General features: G+C 43.1%; 1 protein-coding gene across 1 annotated transcript in view; it reads left to right on the top strand.

The window, feature by feature from the left end:
- Window positions 1-23,300, top strand: part of SLC7A9 (solute carrier family 7 member 9) — a 76,171-nt gene that overhangs the window by 27,517 nt on the left and 25,354 nt on the right. Inside the window, exons 3-7 of the mRNA XM_077452595.1 lie at window positions 10,309-10,456; window positions 14,966-15,208; window positions 17,058-17,183; window positions 18,235-18,334; window positions 21,638-21,682. Coding sequence (XP_077308721.1) covers window positions 10,309-10,456; window positions 14,966-15,208; window positions 17,058-17,183; window positions 18,235-18,334; window positions 21,638-21,682 — 662 coding nt within the window. The remainder of the gene's footprint in view (window positions 1-10,308; window positions 10,457-14,965; window positions 15,209-17,057; window positions 17,184-18,234; window positions 18,335-21,637; window positions 21,683-23,300) is intronic.

Genomic DNA, 23,300 nt, shown 5'->3' with positions numbered 1-23,300 from the left:
CCCATAGACAGTTCATATTGATCAGCCTTCTGTGCTTTAAATATAGCTGACTCCGATCTGTGCGAAGACGGGATATTTCCATCCGATGACTCAGTCTCCAGCTGCTATATATCAACCAATATCTTCCATTGCATCCTGTGGGGAAACAAAACACTCAATTCACAAAGCTAACACACCAGGAAATGTGTCTTTGTTTTTAAAAGAGTAACAGCTGTTTTCAGCAGATTTCAATGGCGGTCAGTAAGGAGCCCTTTTATTGGTGGTCAGTAGTAGAAGTGCCCCCTTAGAATGGTGGTCAGCAAGATTGGTACATTGATAGAATGCCTCCCAACTTTTTGAAATGGGAATGAGGGACACCTATCAGCAAAAGTATACGGGATAGGCCACACCCCTGGCCACACCCCCTTAAAGAAGAATTGTACAAAAAAAACAAGATTGGTTAAACCCACTAGTGCTTTTTTTACCACCACTATTCCTCTATATTGGCTTTTGAAGTTTACAAATGCAGCAATTTAGAAATCAGATGAAAGGTTTAGCGCTGGAAAACACTTTTGGATAGATAAAAAGTGCATTTTATATACAGCTATATAGATCAGACCGAAATGAGGGACAAATGAGATGGAATGAGGGACAGAGGGACATTGCTCCCTTATAATGGTAGTCAATAAGATAGGTACTCCCTTACATTTGTGGTCAGTTGGGGGCACAGTTATAGATGTGCCCCCTTATACTGCTGGTCAGTGGTAAATGTGCCCTCTTATAATGGTCAGTAAGATAGGTGCTCCCTTACATTGGTGGTCAGTTATAGATGTGTCCCCTTATACTGATGGTCGGTGTTTAATGTGCTTCCTTATAACGGTGGTCAGTAAGATAGGTGCTCCCTTACATTGGTGGTCAATTGTAGATGTGCCCCCTATACATTGATGTTCAATAGTAAGTGTGCCCTCCTACACGGCTTGTCAGTGGGAGATGTGCCCCCCTACATTGATTGACAGTGGAAGGAATGCCCTATTACATTGCCTAGCCCTAGCAATCTCTGAAGGAAAACCCAGGGTTCAATGGAACAATTGTTGAGAGAAACTGCTCTAGGGGGCATTTTTTCAGGTTCAGGGGCTACAACTTTTTCAGAGAAGGTCAACCCCAAAATGATCTGTCCCAGCTGAAGTTTAGTAAGCTTATTAATCCACTGGAAATTTTGTCCACCTTGGGGTATTTCCACTCTCCCTGCTACATTTCTACATATCATATACAATAGCGGGACGTCTTTGTAATAGCCACAGCATCTGATATCTAATCTGCCCATTTCTTGAGAGATATAGTAATTATGCACCGAGGTCCCAAATTCAGCTCTCACCAGGGATATACAATCTTTTTAGTGTGTGTACACTCTGTTCCCAGATGTTTATGGATATCTGACGGTGACACCTACCCATATAGCTGAAAGTTTGTGGACCTCTTCAAAATAATTGAACTAATGGTGCTGATACTACAACATTGTGCAATGATATGACAAGCAATTGTGCTCTTCCAACCTCGTGGTAACAGATTGGGGAAGACCCCTTTCTGTTCCAGTACGATGTAGCACCAAGCACAGCTCCATAAAGACAGGGTTTGAGCAGTTTGGAATGGTCTGGCCAGGGCCCTGACCTCAAAACCTTTGGGATAAATTCAATGTCTAGGATCCAGGTCTTCTCATCCAATATCAGTACTAGACTTCACAGATGGGCACAAATCCCCACAGACACCCTCCAACATCAAGTGGAAAGTAGGGCTGCTACTGATTAAAATGTTTGTGTTCGATTAATCAATTTTTTTTAAATCGATTAATCGTCTAATTTCAATTAATTATTAGTGATGGACGAACTTCCGACGGGACGTTTCGCGAAAGCGAAATGCGAACGGACCCAAACGTTCGCGAAACCGAACGTTCGCCGCGGGCCCCATTGACTTCAATGGGAGGCGAACTTTGCAAACCTTCATGTCGAATTTGCGGCCACGTGGTAATTATTAGGGGGTAAAACGTAGTCCCACCATCTGGACAATGACATAATACATGTATGAGGTGAATTTGGGATCGATAACTACAAGCATTTTTATTTTATTTGGGAAATTGTTCTAACAATTCAGGACTATGGAGCTAATGAAGGCAATGGAGGAGAGGGAAGGTCAGGGACCAGGGTAGGCAAAGAAGAGGGTGCAGGAGATGATCACCAGCAGCGTGACATACCGGAATGACACATGCACCGTGATAGAGGCATCTGACAGCAGCACCGTAATACAGAGCACTGACAGCAGCACCGTGACATACAGCGCTGACAGCAGCACCGTGACATACAGCGCTGACAGCAGCACCGTGACATACAGCGCTGACAGCAGCACCGTGACATACAGCGCTGACAGCAGCACCGTGACATACAGCGCTGACAGCAGCACCGTGACATACAGCGCTGACAGCAGCACCGTGACATACAGCGCTGACAGCAGCACCGTGACATACAGCACTGACAGCAGCACCGTAAGCAGCCCCAGGAGGAAGTCAGCACAGCACAGGGATGGTGTGATCCCCTCATAATAAGAACCCCCAGGAGGAAGTCAGCACAGCACAGGGATAGTGTGATCCCTTCATAATAAGAACCCCCAGGAGGAAGTCAGCACAGCACAGGGATATCATAAGCAGCCCCAGTAGAAATATGACACCGCTCAACCTCTTCAAAGAGGAGGGTAGGGGCATATAGTACGGTGTGCTTTTTTGGGTCAAGGAAGTGAGCAGACTGTACGTCAGTCCCTATACCGCTGAAGGACTGCTGCAGTATAGGGCAGCGGTCAGCAGTGGTGCACGTCAACCCTATCTATTGTGGACCTATAGCGGTCCTTACAGAACAGCAGACTGTACCGCACTCAAGCCTATGTACCGTAGCACCCTATACCAAGTTACCAGTCCTTATAAGAACTTTTGTGGACCAAGCAGGTTGTGTATTAGTGTTTAGCAGACTGTACGTCAGTCCCTATACCGCTGAAGGACTGCTGCAGTATAGGGCAGCGGTCAGCAGTGGTGCACGTCAACCCTATCTATTGTGGACCGATAGCGGTCCTTACAGAACAGCAGACTGTACCGCACTCAAGCCTATGTACCGTAGCACCCTATACCAAGTTACCAGTCCTTATAAGAACTTTTGTGGACCAAGCAGGTTGTGTATTAGTGTTTAGCAGACTGTACGTCAGTCCCTATACCGCTGAAGGACTGCTGCAGTATAGGGCAGCGGTCAGCAGTGGTGCACGTCAACCCTATCTATTGTGGACCGATAGCGGTCCTTACAGAACAGCAGACTGTACCGCACTCAAGCCTATGTACCGTAGCACCCTATACCAAGTTACCAGTCCTTATAAGAACTTTTGTGGACCAAGCAGGTTGTGTATTAGTGTTTAGCAGACTGTACGTCAGTCCCTATACCGCTGAAGGACTGCTGCAGTATAGGGCAGCGGTCAGCAGTGGTGCACGTCAACCCTATCTATTGTGGACCGATAGCGGTCCTTACAGAACAGCAGACTGTACCGCACTCAAGCCTATGTACCGTAGCACCCTATACCAAGTTACCAGTCCTTATAAGAACTTTTGTGGACCAAGCAGGTTGTGTATTAGTGTTTAGCAGACTGTACGTCAGTCCCTATACCGCTGAAGGACTGCTGCAGTATAGGGCAGCGGTCAGCAGTGGTGCACGTCAACCCTATCTATTGTGGACCGATAGCGGTCCTTACAGAACAGCAGACTGTACCGCACTCAAGCCTATGTACCGTAGCACCCTATACCAAGTTACCAGTCCTTATAAGAACTTTTGTGGAACAAGCAGGTTGTGTGTTAGTGATTAGCAGACTGTACGTCAGTCCCTATACCGCTGAAGGACTGCTGCAGTATAGGGCAGCGGTCAGCAGTGGTGCACGTCAACCCTATCTATTGTGGACCGATAGCGGTCCTTACAGAACAGCAGACTGTACCGCACTCAAGCCTATGTACCGTAGCACCCTATACCAAGTTACCAGTCCTTATAAGAACTTTTGTGGAACAAGTGAGTTGTGAATGTTTAGCAGACTGCAGCAGAAGGGCAGCAGTCAAGTATAATATCCTTTCTATATTTGGAAGAAAGAATATTATACATGTACAAGCCTATTACTGTACCACTGATACCAGTCCTGAAAAGAACCTTTGTGGAACTAATAATAACAGCAAGTCTTTAAAATTACCCTCACTGCCTGACAACACTGCTTCCTTCCTGTCCCTATACAAATTGGCAAAAAAAGAGAACGATTAGTGGTTACTGGAACAGCTCTTTTGTGGACCTTGATAGTAACAGCTAATGATGATGATGATGATGATGATGATGAAAGACTAATCTGGCTGTCCCTGTAGCATACACCGTCCTTTCCCTTTCTCTAAACTAACAAAAGACACTCAGGCTGCTGCAAGAATCAGCAGCACAGCAAACCTATCAACACCTAACACCTATACCAGTCCTGAAAAGAACTTTTGTGTACCAAATAGCTAGTGGTTTATCTCTCCCTACTCCACACAGGAACCTGTCCCTATCGTAACAGAAGAAAGAATGTAAAATGGCCACCGGATCGGGTGTATTTATAGGTTAGGGGGAATGTCCAAGTGTCCATGTGCTGTCATGTCTCAATTGGCTGTCCTGTATCACATGATAAACGTGTCACCAAAGGTTAAAGTTCTTGTATACATTAAACACGTAAGTCCGCCGCGGCGAACGACGGAAAAAGGCGTTCGAACGTGCGGACCGCGAATGTCGGAAATTCGCCGCGAAACGACCGCCGGGCGAAACGTTCGTCCATCACTATTAATTATAAGGCACATACAGATCCAACTAATTTTAGCTGATCTCCTTGCATTGCAGCTCTGCATTAGTCAGTGGTAAATGTGGTATACACTATATACAATCACCTGACACTCGTTAATTTCCACAATCCATGACTTAACTACACAGTTCACACAAATACGTTTTAAATTCAAACTGTAGCACTGACGTAAGTCATTTTTTTTTCCATAGTAGCGTGACAATCCCTCCACCTCCGGTCTAACTATTCACTCTCACCTTATGGCATGGCAGGTGGTCATGCAAGCGGGTATCAAAAGGGTGAACACGGACCATAAACTTCTCTCACGTCTCCTTAGAGCTCAGCAAGCACGGCAGGTCATGGGTAGAAAAAAAAAGATCTAAGTGCTCACCGCTTAAGTATAAGACTTAATTTTTGTGTTCAAACACAAACTACTCACATAAAGATGATAAAAACACAGCATGTAAAGCCGACAATCCTGTTAGTTCCGTAGGGCAGCAGTGGGTGACGTCATGCGTAGCTCCTCCCCCCATATGCGTTACGTTAAATCAGAACTTCAATGTCACTGGACTCCTCCCCCCTTCCCTTCGTTAGCAGACGGAGGTACTTGGGGAAGGGGGGAGGAGTCTGGTGACGTTGATGTCCGTGACGTCACCGAATCCGACGGAACTCCCTGAAGACTCGGAAGCCGGTGGAGAGGTGAGTACCGATCAAGAGAATTTTGATCGTTTAAAAAAAATGAATCGAGGAATTAATCTTTAATTTCCACAGCCCTAGTGGAAAGCCTTCTTGGAAGAGTGGAGGATGTTGTAGCCACGAGGGGGGGGGGGGGGCACTCTATATTAACGGCCATGGTTTTGGAATGGGATGTCCAACTAGTTTATGTAGGTGTGATGGTGAGTTACACACAAACCTTTGTCCTTCGTGTGTATGATCCGTGTTTGTACAGAGTACATAGAACCACAGCCCTACACACAGGCCGCTTTGAATATAAGCCACTTAACCTACCAGTTTGTGTTTGGAGGAGAAAACTGGAGCACCCAGAAAAGTCCTAGTGTAGCGCCAGGCAGATAGTGTCTCCGGTGGAATCTGAACCCAGAGCTCCAGATCTGCTAAACCACAGTCAGTGCTGCTCCTGCTTCACACCTGAAGTGCATGCTCTACAAATTCAGAGTTGTAATTTACTCCGTTGTAGCTTCGTTCAGCACAAATTGTACAGGTTAATGTATACTCTGTGCAGTTAATATCTCTGAGGTTCTTGCTATTTATCTCCATTGCGCTGTCATGAAAAAGTGGTTGAATTCAGATAAAGATAAAGTAATTATCCACATCTTGTCAGTTATCTCACTGCACTGTCAGGAAAATAAGACAACATTTAGATTTAGATAAGATAACAGTGTGTAATGTCAACATGCTGCTTTATTTTTGTCACTTGGCTAAAAAAAAGTGTCACCTTTTCAACTGGTTACCAGAAAAAATAACATGCACTAATGGAAGGGGCATCAGACCAAAGTATAAAAGTTCAAATGCATTTAGTATGTTATAAAAACAAAACGGCCAACGCATTTTGAGGGTCAGAAAACACCCCCTTTTATCAGGGCTTCAGATGAAATGAGAATCTTTCTTCTGGAACTCCTTCCATTAGTGCTTTCTTATTTATGGTACCCTTCTGGGGGGTAGTCCTTTTCTTCTGTGACCAGCCTAACCTGAGCCAATGAAAAAAACAATGTAGGATGCACTAAAACTGGCATCATTATAAAACCATTGTCTTGTCTTACTGATACTTCATCAAAAGGATAGAGCCCAGTGCAGCTGCCAACTCCTGAAGGGAAGTAAATAGCAAATGGACAAACATGCAGCGCTCGATGGGTGCCAGCAATAAAGGATTGTTGTAGATAATGTCAACAATCAAGTTCATTTATTGGATGCACATCAAAATTAAAATTCAATTTTTATTATTTTTATTTTTTATTTTTATTTTATTTATTTTTTTTTTTACTTTTTTAATTTACATTTTTAAATTTTCAATTAAAATTACATTTTTATTATTTTTATTTTTTATTTTTATTTTTTACTTTTTATATTTTGATGTGCATCCAATAAATTAACTTGATTGTTTACATTATCTACAACAATCCTTTATTGCTGGCACCCATTGAGCGCTGCATATTTGTCCATTAACCTGTGCCAATGAGCTCTCAGATTATTTCTGCCCTCTCGTTAATATGTATAAACTTACATCAAAGCCCCAGCTCCTCTTAGATGTTTTTAACTTCAAATTGGTGGCTTTGCCATTGTGTAAGCTACAAGATGCAAAACTTGGCCAGCGTAGGTGTGGGCATGGGGTGTACCTGGGCACACCTTAATCTAGGGGTTGGCAACTCATCGATCGCGGTACCGATCACTCACTGTATTTATTCAGAATTGAAGCAAAGTAAACTATGTTTACTATGCTTCCATTTGCGAATGAACAGGAAGCCGCTCAGCACAGAACACCTTCCATTTAGTCGCTGTCCAGTGCTGAGGCTGCAGAGAAAGAGACTGGGGAATCAATCAGTCCTCAATCCTTTTCTCTGTCTCAAAAGTGAGACATTGGGGGCGGATTAGACCCCTGATATCTTACCAATGCCCCCAACAGGGCTTCTAAAAAAAATAAAAAAAATAATATATATATATATATATATATATATATATATATATATATATATATATATATATATATATATATATATATATATATATAAATTAATATAAAAATACAATAATAAAAACAAAAAGACTACTGATGCTGTCCTCTGCCCTACTGACTGACACCATCTACTGTCCTGCTGACGCCAACCTCTGCCCTACTGACTGACACATCCACTGCCCTACTGACACACAGGGCTGCTGATGAGGCAGTACAGCCAGTCCTCATGTACTGGGCCTGGGCCCCATCAGTTCAAAAGGGGAGCTCGGGCAGGAGGTCTGGCTGTACTGTCTTATTGCAGACACTGATCCCCTTCTGCCTCCCCCTTTAGTGCTGCCAGCTTCTTCATCTCTTCTTGTCCCCTCCGGCTGCACTTTAGGGGTATTGGTTCTAGCACACGCGGCCCTTCCATCTGCTGTCCATGCCCCCCTGTGTGCCCCTTTCCTCTGCAGAACTACCAGCTTCCCTCCTCTCCTCTCCCACTGGAAGCTGCTGTGGGCACATAGGAGGATGTTTCAGGATGGAGAGCAGGAAAAGAGGTCAGTAAATATGTCATTTATGGGCCCTTCCTTTCCCGAATGAACACAATGAGAGATCAGTACAAATCAATCCTGTGTCCATTCATCACTGAAGCATAGTAAACTATGTTTACTATGCTTCAGTTTGTGGATGAGCACGAAGCCTCAGAGTACTTCCTATTCATTCAACTGTGCAGCTGAGGATACAGAGAAAGGGACTGATAAATGTACGTCCTCATTTACTCTCGGGTGAGGAAAGGTGGCCCTGTGCAGTAGGCTGTATGGCAGTGGCCATCAACCCTGTATTCGGGGCCCACTAACAGGCCAGATTTTATGTTTTAGCATGGGGAGATGCAGACTAGAATACTGCAATCACTGCGCAGCAAATGATATCACCTTTGATGTATTTCAGTTATCTTGCAAACCTGGCCTGTTAGTGGGTCCTGAGGACAGGGTTGATCACCACTGCTGTATTGGGCCTCGTGATTTCTAATAGCAGCCCTACTAATACCATCCACTGTTTTACTGACACCATGTGGTTGAGCTTTGAGGTGCACACCCTAATAGAACAGACTGCACACACCTATGTTGGCCGGTAGATTTTATGTATTTGCACAATCATTGAGCTTTTTTAAAAGGAAAATCCAGTCATTTTGGTGATTTTTGGATAAATTTTACCAAACTGTGTGAAAAAAACATATTTCATAAAGTAGAGAACGGTAAAAAAAAACAAATGGCTTTAAAGTTTTGTCTGGAGTCCCACTTTAAATAGCTCTGTATGTTTTGACTGCTCTTTTGTTTTAATCCTTTAAATTTTATAATTAATCAAAGTTCTATCCTGTGAATTTTTATATTCCCTGGAGGATTAGACGGAAAAATGTCTGGCATCTTGTTATGTATTCTTATGACGTAAAAGCCTTTAAATGGCATTGAGTGTCCACGTGGAACACTATGGGACTGAGCTTTAACCTCTTTATCAAGGTATGCTGTACCTTGATGTATGATGCAACATGATGTAGGTATGATGTAACAAATGGGGAGATATAAACTCCGCTGAGGTCACAGTGTTAACATTTTATTATGCATGATAAATTACAGGAATTTCTTATGATGGGTCATAAAAGGGATTTCAAAATTGGGCAACTGATGAAACAGAGTCATTTATTGTTGGGTGCAAAGTCTATGAGGCGAACTGAGAATCGGTTTCTAAGAATTTTACGACATGCCGGCTTGGTAATGATGCAGAGAGCCAGAGAGGGGGTTTTAACTCAACCATATCATATACACCATACAAAGATTGTCTATGCAGTCTTAACAGGGAAAGCCCAGCAAGGTAGGGACTCGGAGTATGTAAATGCCAAGCCTCTCCAATTTAGTTAACCAATGGCTGGCCTATGAATCTATGCAGATCGCTGACATGGCTGTTTCTATGGAAGTCTTAGACCGGGACAAATTGCACCTTTGAGGGTATCCAACATTTTCGCTTTTTTTTTTTCAAATTGTCAAGATGTTGTATAGAGGCAAAATTCTGTGCACTCTGTAAAGTGTTGCCTATAAGTCCCATATTGTATAACCATCATGATAATTAGGCTTTATGCTCCTCATGGGCAGGGCTTAATACAACATTAGCCCTAATTGTCTAGTCCTGGTAAAGATAGTAAGCTTTAAGCTCATCATGGGTGGGGCTAAATGTAAAGTGCTGCACACTATATCAGCCCTAAAGCTAGCCATCGAATCTCAGCTGGTTCAGTAGGAACAAACCAAGATTCGAACCATGTATGGGCAGGCTAAATGTACCCAAGTTGATAGATTGATCGGCTTTGGTACAACCAGCCTGTTGGATTTTACATGCGATTATTGCTTGTGGCTGTTATAGCCACTAGCAATAATCACTGTGTTCTCCTGGTGGTTACGACTTCCCCCGCGCGCCCCGCCAGGAGAACACAATGGCTCAGCGGGAGGGATTCTCCCATCAACACGCATTCCCCCATCAACACTTTTTTTCCTGCGACCCGTAATTGCAGGAAAGAAAATCACTCCATCTATGGCTGGCCTAAATCTGTAATGCTGTGGTAGAGTTATTAGGCTGTAGGCTCCCCAGGGGCATAGAATAATTAAATAGTTATATGAACTCTACAAAGTGCATCTCTCTATCAATATATTGAAAAAATAATCATGTTACCTCTAACAATCCCTTCACCTTATTAAATAACTTTAATGATGAATTGGACTTTTTCTGTCTCCTATCTGCAGGTCGGTCTCTTTAGTGGAATCAGTCTTATTGTCGGAACAATCATCGGATCGGGCATCTTTATTTCCCCCAAATCTGTCCTCCGTTACACAGGCGCTGTGGGACCATGTCTCGTTGTCTGGGCCGGCTGTGGAGTAATTGGCATTTTAGGTAAATTATTACGGGGCTTAAAGAACATGATTGAAAGAGCCTATGAGCACTTGGCTACTTCCTGTCCTATCAGGCTGCTTTGCAAAAAAGTTACGCAATGGCATACACTACAGACCCGTGCTTGTAGATCAGCAGGAGGGTCGCACTTTTGATATCGCCTAGAAAAGATAATTTAGATTAACAACGAGCAGATAGAAACCAGACATAGATTCTAGATTCTGTGTTGTCTTTCTTGTTCAAACAATGAAGAGACCACCAAAGATAATGGAGCGCAATGTTTTCATATGAGGATAAAACAGTCAATGCGTTTCAGAGCTCAGGTACTCCCTTCGTCAGGGCTTTAGAACTGTGCAGGATTTAAATAGTAGGACTCGATTGAAGGATAATAGGGGTTCTGGTGTATCTGGCCAGAACATCAGCTCAGCAGTTGGTGGCACCCTCTTTTAGAGTGCCTTATTTCGATAAGAGTCAGAGCCAGTGAGCTCTAAAATCTCAAGTATCTCTCTACCATACAGGACTTAAATATCTCCGAGATCTAAGCCCTCACATATCTTCTTCTTTTTTTTGTGTCCCATTGCTTTTGCTTCCTGTCCCAGAGACACAACAGGAAATAAGAGGAAATCACTCTATAGTGACATGAATTGGAAGATTTCCCTTCATTGACTGCTTTGGTGATAATGGTCACCAGGACAAATAGAGAGGGTGATATTCCCCCACAGGGTCACAACTAGCCTAGTTCTACCTTTTAGTTCTACTTTTGACTTAAGATGCACTTGAACCAATAACAAGTAAAATTTAATTTTGTTTTAAGCTAAGCTGGTGGAAATGTTTGTGATGGACATTTTAGGTTAAAAAAAACGATGGTCTTGAGATACTATGAGGTTGATTCACTAAAACTGGAAAGTGCAAAATCTGGTGCAGCTCTGAAACCCAATCAGCTTCCAGTTTTTTTTGCGAAAGCTTAATTAAACAAGCTGAAGTTAAGTTTCCATCTTGCCCTTCATAGGCATCTGTAGCCTGGGAGGCATTCTTTTACAACCGAGATGGTATATTGGCAAATTGTTGGATATTTACTGCAAACCATGCTATGGGATTTTACACGTGACAACCCTGTACAGTTATTTGTCTATTTTTCCCTTCTTCTTTGTTTTTGCTGAAGTTAGAAGCCAATTGACTACCATGTACAGCTGTACCAGATTTAGCACTGTCCAATTGGCCCCCATATGTCCTCCCTTCCCATCTTAGAAGTTGGCCTTGGCGGTGATGGACAATCCATTCCTCCCAACTTTCTGAGATGGTGAAGAGGGCATCTTCTGGCACAAAGTATGAAGTTATAGTACAAACAGCTACACCTCCCATGTACACAGACCATAAAGAATGACCAATATACCCACTGTATCTTTTGACCACCATGTTTTTAGTGTTTGAAATTAGTAAATGCATCTACAGTGGATATAAAAAGTCTACACACCTCTGTTAACATGTCAGGTTTATGTGATGTAAAAAATGAGACAAAGGCCTCGTACACACGGGCGGACTGTTCGCCCAACTTTGTCCGCTGAACAGTGTTTCAGCGGACAGTCCGCTCGTGTGTGGGCTTCAGCGGACAGTTTCAGCGGACAGTCTGACGAACAAAGTTTTTCGGAATTTCCGTAAAACTGTCCGCTGAAACTTGGTTTGAGCGGACAGTCCGCTCGTGTGTAGGCTTGTTCGTCAAACTAAGTTCTGCGCATGCTCAGAAAGGATTTACACGCCGAAGGTTGCATTGCAGTGTATAGGACGTCGTTTTCTAGTCCCGTCGTACGTGCCGTTCACGTCATCGCGCACGGTTTCAGCGGACTGTTCGTTCGTCGTGTGTGGTCAAGTCCGTTCATGCAAATTTTGAGCGGACTGTTTGTCGGATTGTTTGACGAACAAAGTTGGGCGAACAGTCCGCCCGTGTGTACGTGGCCAAAGATAAATAATTTCAGAAGTTTTTCCCTTTAATGTGACCTATAAACTGTACAACTCAGTTGAACAACAAACTGAAATCTTTTAGGTGGAGGGAAGAAAAACAAAAAATGAAAATATGGTTGCATAAGTGTGCACACCCTTAAACTAGTTAAAGTACCTTTTGATTTTATTACCTTGTTAAAGTACCTTTTGATTTTATTCCAGCACTCAGTCATTTTGGATATGAGTCTATCAGCATGGCAGATCTTGACTTGGCAATATCTGCCCACTCTTCTTTGCAAAAACACTCCAAATCCGTCAGATTGTGAGGGCATCTCCTGTGCACAGTCCTCTTCAGATCACTCCACAGATTTTCAATCAGATTCAAGTCTGGGCTCAGACTGGGCCGTTCCAAAACTTAAATCTTCTTCTGGTGAAGCCGTTCCTTTGTTGATTTGGATGTAAGCTTTGGGTCGTTCCTCTTTATGTTCAGCTTTCTAGCAGAAGCTTGGAGGTTTTGTGCCAATATTGACTGGTATTTGGAACTGTTTATAATTCCCTCTACCTTGACTAAGGCCCCTGTTCCAGCTGAAGAAAAACAGCCCCAAAGCATGATGCTGCCACCACCATGCTTCACGGTGGATATGGTGTTCTTTTGGTGATGTGCAGGGTTGTTTATGCGCCAAACATATCTTTTGAAATTATGGCCAAATAGTTCAACATTAGTTTCCTCAGACCAGAACACATTTTCCTACATGCTTTTGGGAGACTTCAGATGTATTTTTGCAAAATTTATTCGGGCTTGGAATTTTATCTTGGTAAGAAAAGGCTTCTGTCTTGTCACTCTACCCCATAGCCCAGATATATGAAGAATACGGGAGATTGTTGTCACATGTACCACACAGCCAGTACTTGCCAGATATTCCTGCAGCACCTTTATTATTGCTGTAGGCCTTTTGACAGCCTCCCTGACCAGGTTCTTCTCGTCTTTTCATCAATTTTGGAGGGACGCCCAGTTCTTGGTAATGTCACTGCTGTGCCATATTTTCTCCACTTGATGATGACTGTCTTCACCGTGTTCCATGATATATCTAATGCCTTGGATATTCTTTTGTACCCTTCTTCTGACTGAAACCTTTTAACAATGAGATCCCTCTGATTCATTGGAAGTTCTCTGCAGACCATGGCCTTTGCTGTAGAATGCGACTAAGAAAATGTCAGGAAAGACCTACTAGAGCAGCTGAACTTTATTTGGGGTTAATCAGAGGCACTCTAAATGATGGCAGGTGTGTACTGACTCCTATTTAACATGAGTTTGAATGTGATTGCTTAATTCCGAACACGGCTACATCCCCAGTTATAAGAGGGTGTGTACACTTATGCAACCACATTATTTTAGTTTTAGTTTTTTATTTTTCCTTCCCTCCACCTAAAAGATTTTAGTTTGTTTTTCAATTGAGCTGTACAGTTTATAGGTCACATTAAAGGTAGGTCCTTAAATGATTTATCTTACCGTATATACTCGAGTATAGGCCGACCCGAATATAAGCCGAAGCCCCCAATTTACCACAAAAAAACTGGGAAACGTATTGACTCGTGTATAAGCCAAGGGTGAGACATCCCTGTGTCCATCCCTGTGTCCCGTCAATCCCTGTGTCCATTCCTGTGTCCCGTCCATCCCTGTGTCCATCCCTGTGTCCCGTCCGTCCCTGTGTCCATCCCTGTGTCCCGTCCGTCCCTGTGTCCATCCCTGTGTCCCGTCCGTCCCTGTGTCCCGTCCGTCTCGGTGTCCCGTCCGTCTCGGTGTCCCGTCCGTTGCTGTGTCCCGTCCGTTGCTGTGTCCCGTCCGTCGCTGTGTCCCGTCCATCCCCGCCTACCTGTGCCGATTTGCAGCCTCTGTGTGCCATGCTCTCCTCGTCCTCGGCGGCCATTCCTCTGTTTAAAAGCCGCGCCTCCCTGTCTGTGATAGGCGGAACACTCAATTTCCCAGCAGTCAGTGTTCCGCCTATCACGGACATCCGCTCATTCTCATACTACGGACGAGGATGAGAGGATGTCCGTGATAGGCGGAACACTGACTGCTGGGAAATTGAGTGTTCCGCCTATCACAGACAGGGAGGCGCGGCTTTTGAATAGTAGAATGGCCGCCGTCTGTCTGCTCGACGCGCTGATCGGGCAGGCAGACGGCGATGACTCGAGTATAAGCCGAGGGGGGCACTTTCAGCCTCAAAAAAGAGGCTGAAAATCTCGGCTTATACTCGAGTATATACGGTAGTTTCATTTTTTTACTTCACAAAAACCTGACATTTTAACCGGGGTATGTAGACCATTTATATCCACTGTATTTAGAGATTGAGTGATAAGTTTGACAATATAAGGCTTTTGAAAGTTACACTGTACATTTATTTATGAGGGTTTATATTTTAGGCCACAAAAGGGGTACAGTTCAAGACTAGTACCAGTACAAAGGGATTTGACTCTAAAAGAGGGACCATCCCTCCAGAGGAGATACATTTTGGATCCATTTTGGAAATTACAGTTGAAGTAACACTGTCTGCGGTTTTGTGTTTTACGCAGGTGCTCTGTGCTTTGCAGAACTGGGTACGATGATCACAAAATCTGGTGGGGAGTACCCCTACCTCATGGAGGCTTTTGGTCCCATCCCAGCGTTCCTCTTCTCCTGGGCCAGTGTCATCGTCACTAAACCCTCGTCATTTGCCATCATCTGCTTGAGCTTTGCTGAATACGCATCTGCACCATTTTATCCTGGCTGTGAGCCCCCGCAAGTGGTCATCAAATGTCTGGCAGCAGCAGCCATAAGTACGTATATTTTGTGTGTCCAAAAGCAGGCGATTGGGTTCCGCCTTCTACGATTCGGAGATCTGACCAAATAAGGACTTGTAAAGATGAATTTATTGTCTAAATGTGTTTTTTTTTTTTGTTCATAAATTGTTTTCTAAATTTGAAAAACATTTTTTAATTTTTTATTTTTTTTTAATTTGTAAATTCTTTTTATTTAAAACTTGAAAGTGCATTAAACACAGTTGCTGTAACACAACCAATGCCATCTAGCAAAAGGCCATGCAGGACCAACACAATACTTACATTTAACACCATGTGAAGGTGACTATGCCTCCAACTAAACCACGGAAATCATATAAACAAGAGGGGGATTTGGGACTTTAAATGAAGCACATCATGGTGCTTCCATCCCAGTAATAAAATTAAAAGATAAAGGATAGTTGGGACTTTAAATGAAGCAATTGTATAGTGGAGATAAGTTGTAAATAAATAATATTTAATTAATGACATTATTCTAAAAACATAAAAAGTATTCATTTAATTCATATATATACATAATGCACATGAGGCATAAACATGATGAGATATAATCATATCGGCACATGATCAAAAGAAATAGAATAAATAAATAACTATAAGGAATTAATATAATTGCCATAGCACATAAATGCCCCAACAGCACACCAAACACACTCACCATCCCAGATAGCGCATGCAGTGCATGGTGACCAGCGCAGGGTAGGCCACGGATATAGACCCCACCGCGGGAGGTGCAACATCAGGTAAGCAGGAGATGTATAAAGTGTAGACAGACAATTTCCATATAACCAAAATTGATGATAAGTGATCAGTGGAGCATGAATATCTGGGAACAAAATATTATATTAAGAGTGTGTATGGTTCATAACAAAGGTATATTATAAATAAATGAATTTGAATAGTGAACTCAGTGTAGCTTCACAGAAGGTAATTACCGTGATATATAAACAGAAATCAACTATTCTTAAAAAAAATAAAAGACACCACCCCCCCGAACCCTCTCTTCAGCTCTACTCCCTAACCCCTAGGGTCACCTGAAGACAGGATAACTGAGTGTACCTACAATAAAGTGTCATTGTGTATCATGATTACCTAGTATTGATAGAAGTACTGTAGTACTATAAAGAAACTGAGAGGCATGTACAGTTTACCTGGCACAGGAAAAAAACAAATATAATATGGCCTCAACTAGAAAGAAAGGCTAGTTCTAGATATAGGCAATCCGATTCCCAACCACCAAAGCCCTTAAAAGCACATCAGCAACAGCATAGGTCTACTAAATCATTGTTACCAAGGGGCCTTCCTAGTTATTTCATCACATAGTGGAGGACGAGGCCAACAAGTCTTGCCACACTTTTTTGGAACAACCCGAGAGAGATATGTGGCTCTATGACAGTGATGGCGAACCTTGGCACCCCAGATGTTTTGGAACTACATTTCCCATGATGTTCATGCACTCTGCAGTATAGTTGAGCATCATGGAAAATGTAGTTCTAAAACATCTGGGGTGCCAAGGTTCGCCAATACTGCTCTATGATATGGGATCATAGAATTCAACAGACCTTTCCAGAAGGACCCTGTCGGGGCATTAAACTTTTTCCAGTGCAAAAGAATAGTCTTATGAGCGTAGAATAGCAGGATATTAGGTAAAGTTCTATGTCTGTTACCCTGTGCTTTCCTATGAGGCCTAAGGTGGGAAAATGTCCATGCCTCCTCCTTCATATTATAGGAGAATGGAGGGAAGGCTCTTAATGTTGCTGCTACGAGTGACAGAGACACTTTATTTTGTACACAAATTCAACAACTTCTATTACTATCTCTCTGGCAGTGGCGATCACAGTGGTGAACTGTCTGAGTGTGAAGTGGGCCAGCTACCTCCAGAACTTTCTCACGGTGGCCAAAATGATCATTGTCATCATCATCATCGTTAGCGGCATTGTGCTGCTGATTCAAGGTGGGTACCACACAAAAAAGTTTCATCACCACCATGGCTCCAAGTATGTGAATGCCCTGGTGCCATGGGGTCAGGTTCCCACAAGGTACCTTCACTCACCAAAGCTATTTTGTCTCTCTTGACTGTTATCTTAGAATGGCTGCAGCTACGGCATCATTGCCATTATTTACTGTGGCATTATCAGAAACCAGTTGACCCAACCATGTACCTTAGCCAGCTATATTGAACCTGTCAAGAAAAAGACGTATCCTTCTAATGAGTAGTAGACCCCATGTACAGTGCCTTGAAAAAGTATTCACACCCCTTGACATTTTTCACACTTTGTCACATTACAACCAAAAATGTAAAGGTATTTTATGTGATATCCAACACAAAGTGGCACATAATTGTGAAGTGGAAGGAAAATGATAAATGGTTTTCAAAACAAAATAAAAAATCTGAAAAGTGTTGTGTGCATTTGTATTCAGCCCCCTTTACTCCGATACCCCTAACTAAAATCTAGTGGAACCAACTGCCTTCAGAAGTCACCTATATAGTAAATAGAGCCCACCTGTATGTAATTTAATCTCTGTATAAATACAGCTGTTATTTGAACCCCTCAGAGGTGTGTTAGTGAACCTTTGTGAACAAACATCACCACAAAGGCCAAGGAACACACCAGACAGGTCAGGGATAAGTTGTGGAGAAGTTTAAAGCAGGGTTAGGATATAAAAAAATATCACAAGCTTTAAACATCGACTGGAGCACTGTTCAATCCATCATCCGAAAATGTAGAGAGTATGGCACAACTGCAAACCTACCAAGACAAGGCCATCCACCTAAACTGACCAGCCGGGCAAGGAGAGCATTCATCAGAGAAGCGGCCAAAAGGCCTATGGGAACTCTGGAGGAGCTGATGTTGTATCACTTTGTTGGGTCCTTACCAATAGTACAACTGCATGGTCCATATGCCCACCCTTTCTTCCTGCCCAATGCCATTATATTTAGGTTAGACAGGACGTAACAGACAGAAAATGATAAGCGCAAACTGACAAAGTTTCTGCTCCTCCAGGAAACACACAGAACTTTGAGAACAGCTTTGAAGGTTCTTCCATCACAGCAGGAGGCATCGGCCTGGCACTGTACAATGGTCTGTGGGCATACGATGGATGGTAGGTAGACAATTAAATAGACAGTTGTCCACATTACCAAACACTTTTATTGTGAATGCAAAAAAATAAGTACTTTTCTCATGCTGTAAAAATGATGTCACACCATAGGTAAAGGTGACACCATCCTTGGTTACAGGTGCACTGTAGTGCTTGACATCTATATCTATCTATCTGTCTATCTATCTATCTATCTGTCTATCTATCTGTCTGTCTGTCTGTCTGTCTGTCTGTCTATCTGTCTATTAAAACAAAAGTATATTTCAGGTTTTTAAACCAGTAAGGTAATATTCACACTGTGGCTGGTCTTTTTCATGTGTATATTTAAAACATTGTAGGTTATGGTAGAAACATAAGAGTTAAGAACAAATTTACCTTCAGAACAAAGGCAACCCCCATGTTGTGGGTTCACCAAAGAGTTTTTAAGAGTGGGATGCCTGCTTTGTACTTAAAACTGGGTTCAGATTAAACCAGCAGGGCTCTCTACAGGCGTGCCCTGGAGGTGGCATCATGGTCCTTCTATACCTTCCAATGGCATCATAAACCTTTTATACCTTCCAAAGGCTCCATGCTTCAAATGACATATACATTGTAGCAAAATCCCGGGCCCCTTAAGGCCTAATGGTGACCTCAAGCATCAGGGACAGCTGACATCCTTCTGTATAGAGTGGGATACAGGGCATGGGGAGTGTAATACAAGATGAAAAGTGTGGGCGTCGGACACTTTTTGATTGCAAACAGATTTATTGTCTCCTAAACGGAACTGTGAGAAAGAGGGTTAGGGCCAGGACGCCTTTAGGCAGATGCAAGGTTAATTGGCAGACTACGAGACTTCTATAGACAGACAGCCATACAGGTGAAGGCCTCCAGCCGGACACCACTTCTGTATAGGTAGGACGCTGTCTCATATGGCAACAATCTTTAGAAGTTACTAACTGTAATTGTCTCCAACTATTTGCAACACGAACAGTTCTTGGCTTACTCCACAATCACTCACTATGGGTCTTCAATCAATGAGCTTCCAGTCTCTCTCACTAGACTTCAGATCCAATAGCCACTGGATCCCCTGAGCTCTTCCACTTTTAGCACTCCTCAAGCATCACCCCCGCTTCCCTGCTGGGTCCCTGGCTTGGCACTCACAGATACACTTCAAGTGTCACCCCCGCTGACCCGCTAGGTCCCTGGCTTGGCACTCACTGATGCTCCACAAGCGTTAACTCTGATATCCCGCTGGGTCCCTGACTTGGCACGTGCTATGGTTTTCCCAGTTCTTCACCATTGCCGGCTGGTGAGAATACTGCTCTGGTACTGGCCTCAGCTTACTCACAGTGGTCTACAGTAACAAGGTGGATGGTCCCTTAGTGGCGAAAGCTTCCCCTGTACCTACACAACTGGTTCCCTGGCCGGCGGAACCATTGCTTCTGGTTGGACAACAAGCGCACAGTCCCAACCCTATGCTGCTCTCCTGCTGCTGGCCCTCAGACAGCATAGCAGCCAGATGTCCCCAGAAAAGGCCTCAGACTTACAGACTAGCAGCCTGGGGCAGCATGACACACGTCCACCCAAACAGCCATCCAGGTGGCACAGAACCCAGATCACCTGACTCCACCCAAATAAATAGGCTCTCCCAGCAGGCCAAGGGACCCAATAAAATCCCTGCCCATTGGCTGAGACACCCCATTCATTCCTAATCTGCCCTTGCTATATGCCCTTGTCTTATCCAAGGTCACCAGCTACGGTGCCACCTAGTGACAGAAGAGAGAAGTGCAGCAAGTATATAAATAGGGGGAAATCAATTGATCTCCTAACAATTGGCCAATACAACTATCGCCTGGCAACTAAATTTAATAGCAGCCCCGCTTAAACATCAGGGTGCTACAACAGCATAGTAACAGATCGATGAATGGAAGTCTTTGTAAAGAGCTGTGTTGAATTCTTCTTCTATTTCCCATCAACTTTATTTACTTAAAGAGAATCCATAGTCCTCTTAATGGTTTTCAGATATACATGTGAATGAGATAAGTCACATATAAATATACTTATTGATGTGAAATAATGCATTATAAATATTTCTTCTAGGTATCTAGCTATGTTGCTGATCATTTTCATATATATATTTAAAAATCAATAAAAGATTGTGGATCCTTTTAAAGTGATCATGATAGAAACGTGAGAGCTGCCATTGTTGGTGCCAGGCCCCAGGCCTATCCATCTTATTCTGGCTTCTCTTATTTAATTAGCCTCTGTCCCTGGCTGCCTGCTTTTTCTGGATCAGTGATCACATCCCCAAAGTCTGAATTTTTACCATTACTGGTACTTGCAGGTATGGGGGGGAGAGCATGTGACCTCCCACCTGACAATGCTAGTTTCTAGCAGCTGCCAGTAACTTCTCAGCACCCCTCAGTGAGTCATCGTGGCTCTTTCCAATCACAGCGCCAGGTCTGCGATACCCAGAAGGAAGATGGACGTTTTGTGGAAGAGGGGATAGCGGTGACTTCGCTGGCTCCTGTGTCAGGTAAGTGACACATAATGGGCTACTATGCAATTCATAGTAGCCCATTATGCTTTACCTTTGCAGGGAAACAAAGAGGAAGTAAAACCCTTCAGGGTTTACTTCCTCTTTAAGTCTCTTGAGGAAGCTCACCTGGGTGAAACATGTAGAGCAGAAGTGGCTGCACTGTTGTATGAATTGCATGTTGATATTGAATAAAATAATACGTATCATGTCATTACATTGTAAACTCATTTTTTGGGTCCTGATCTTTGTATACCTATATTTGTAACCATGTAAAAATTGCCATAGCTGTAATTCAGCAAAATCATTTTGGATAGGGAGGAAAAGTGATGCAAGGCAGAAGTGCTAACTACTAAGCCGCTGTGCTAAGATCCCCCCTAGCTGCAGCGAATGAAGTAGAGACACCACATAAAAATGAAAAAAAAACTTCTTATCTCTACTTTATCCAAATCTAAAAGAAAAAGTTTTGGTTTTAGATTTATTTTTTATTTTAGGAGGAAATTGAGTTCTTCAAAGGTGTAAGAGAGGTCCTTCCCACCAGATTCCCCAACAATATAAAAAATGACGGGTGACACCCATTGTGTTGGCCTAATTTACCAACAAATAAAAGAAAACATTTTTTTTAAATCTTTATTACATCCTTTTCTAACTTATTGTGCCTCTAAATATAATTAATTTTCCATCGCTGGTGTCCAGGTCCCACACTTCCTGAACAGTCAATCTGCACCGCTCTGATAATTTGCTCACAATGGGATCAATTTGTCATGTGTGAATTATTTTCCTCCCTTTAGGAACCAGCTCAATTATATTACAGAGGAGCTTAAAAATCCATACAGGTAAGACGTGTGCGCACTAAACGCCATTGATTTATTACTTGTAATTTGTAGAAGTACAGAATAGATTTAGAATTCGACCCACGGGAATATATCAGGGCGTTTAACTCCTCGTCTGCCAGCTGTGGGAAATTTAATGTTGAGGCCATATTGGAGGGCACAAACTGGGTTTTTGTGGCGAGGACAGGGCCGTCTTTAAGGCAGGGCAAAAGGGGCAGCTGCCCATGGCCCTGTCATTGTTGTGGGGCCCAAAGCAGCTGCCTCATACTTGCCAACTATCCCAGTTTACATTCCCTTGTCCCTTGAAGTTTTAGTCCTGTGCTGCTACTAATGTTGCCCAGCTCTGCCCTACTGTTGTGTACAGATGACTCACCTGCAGACCTGTGTTTACATGTAAATACTGGCATTCATATGTAAATAGCAGTCACATGCATATGTAAATAGCTAAGGCCAACGGCATTGATATGTAAATAAAGGCAGCATTCATAGGTATATCAATATTACTGTACAGTAATCTCTAGCAGCCAATCAACAAGCAGAAATGTGCTGTAACCTCTAGCAACTAATCAGTGAGCCTTAAGGAGTGCTGTAACCTCTAGCAACCAGTCAGTAAGCAGTAATGATATGCTGTAACCTCTGGCAACCAATCGCAATCGCTGCCTGATCTGATACAGTAAACTGATTTTAAGTCTAGCTGCTATTTATTGTATGTCTCAGAGAAGGCTGAGAGCGAAATTGCACAGGGGGGGGTCTAAGAAAATTTTTGCCCAGGGTCCAATCAATATTAAAGATGGCCCTGGGCGAGGATGTCGTGTTGACCCTGGTTAATGGTGAGAGCAATATCAGGGGTTCTAGACATTGATTTGGCCATAAATATCAGGCTCACTTGGCTTCAGCTGCATTGTGATAAGAACTTAACAGACTGCTAGCACTGTAGGCCATAGTATGCACACTGGGGTCTACTAGCCTCCGGGGCTGCTCATGGGAGGAGACAGCAACATCCATTAGGAGGTGGGCAAAATGATCAGGCCAGCCCTGGAAGTGCTTTAAATTTGGAATTTCTTCTGGAGCTTGAGTAGGGCTACAGAACTGGAAGTGTCCAAACGATGACCGGAGCATCTCTTGTGTCTCTAAGCAGCCGGTGAGACTCTCCCTTCCTTAGGTTTATCACACTTCCCATGTCTCCTGCCAAATTAAATACCTATTGATTCACAGTGGCCTGTTTGGTTACAGTGTATAATTACCACTCACTGACTAGTTGCTAGAGGTTACAGCACACATTACATCTCACTGATTAGTTGCTAGAGGTTACAGCACATGATTTCTGCTTGTTGAGATTACTGTACAGTAATACTGCTCACTAATTCGTTGCTAGAGGTTACAGCACATCATCTCCTCACTCCAGGGGTCATGCTATACGTATGGATCCTGCCTTTATTTACATATCTATGCATCTATTTACATATGAATGCTGCTTCTATTTACATATGAATGCTGGTTATTTACACAGGGTCTGCAGGTGAGTCATCTGTACACAACAATAGGGCAGAGCTGGGCAGCATTAGTAGCAGCACTTCACACTGAAATATCAGGACACAGCATGAGACAAGGAAATTTAAAC

Source organism: Lithobates pipiens, unplaced genomic scaffold (assembly GCF_037356315.1).
Source record: "Lithobates pipiens isolate NorthernLeopardFrog02 unplaced genomic scaffold, aLitPip1_a1.2 Scaffold_10, whole genome shotgun sequence".
Lineage (NCBI taxonomy): Eukaryota > Metazoa > Chordata > Amphibia > Anura > Ranidae > Lithobates > Lithobates pipiens.
The sequence above is the reverse complement of the archived record's forward strand: the minus strand, read 5'-3'. Positions and strand labels throughout refer to the sequence as shown.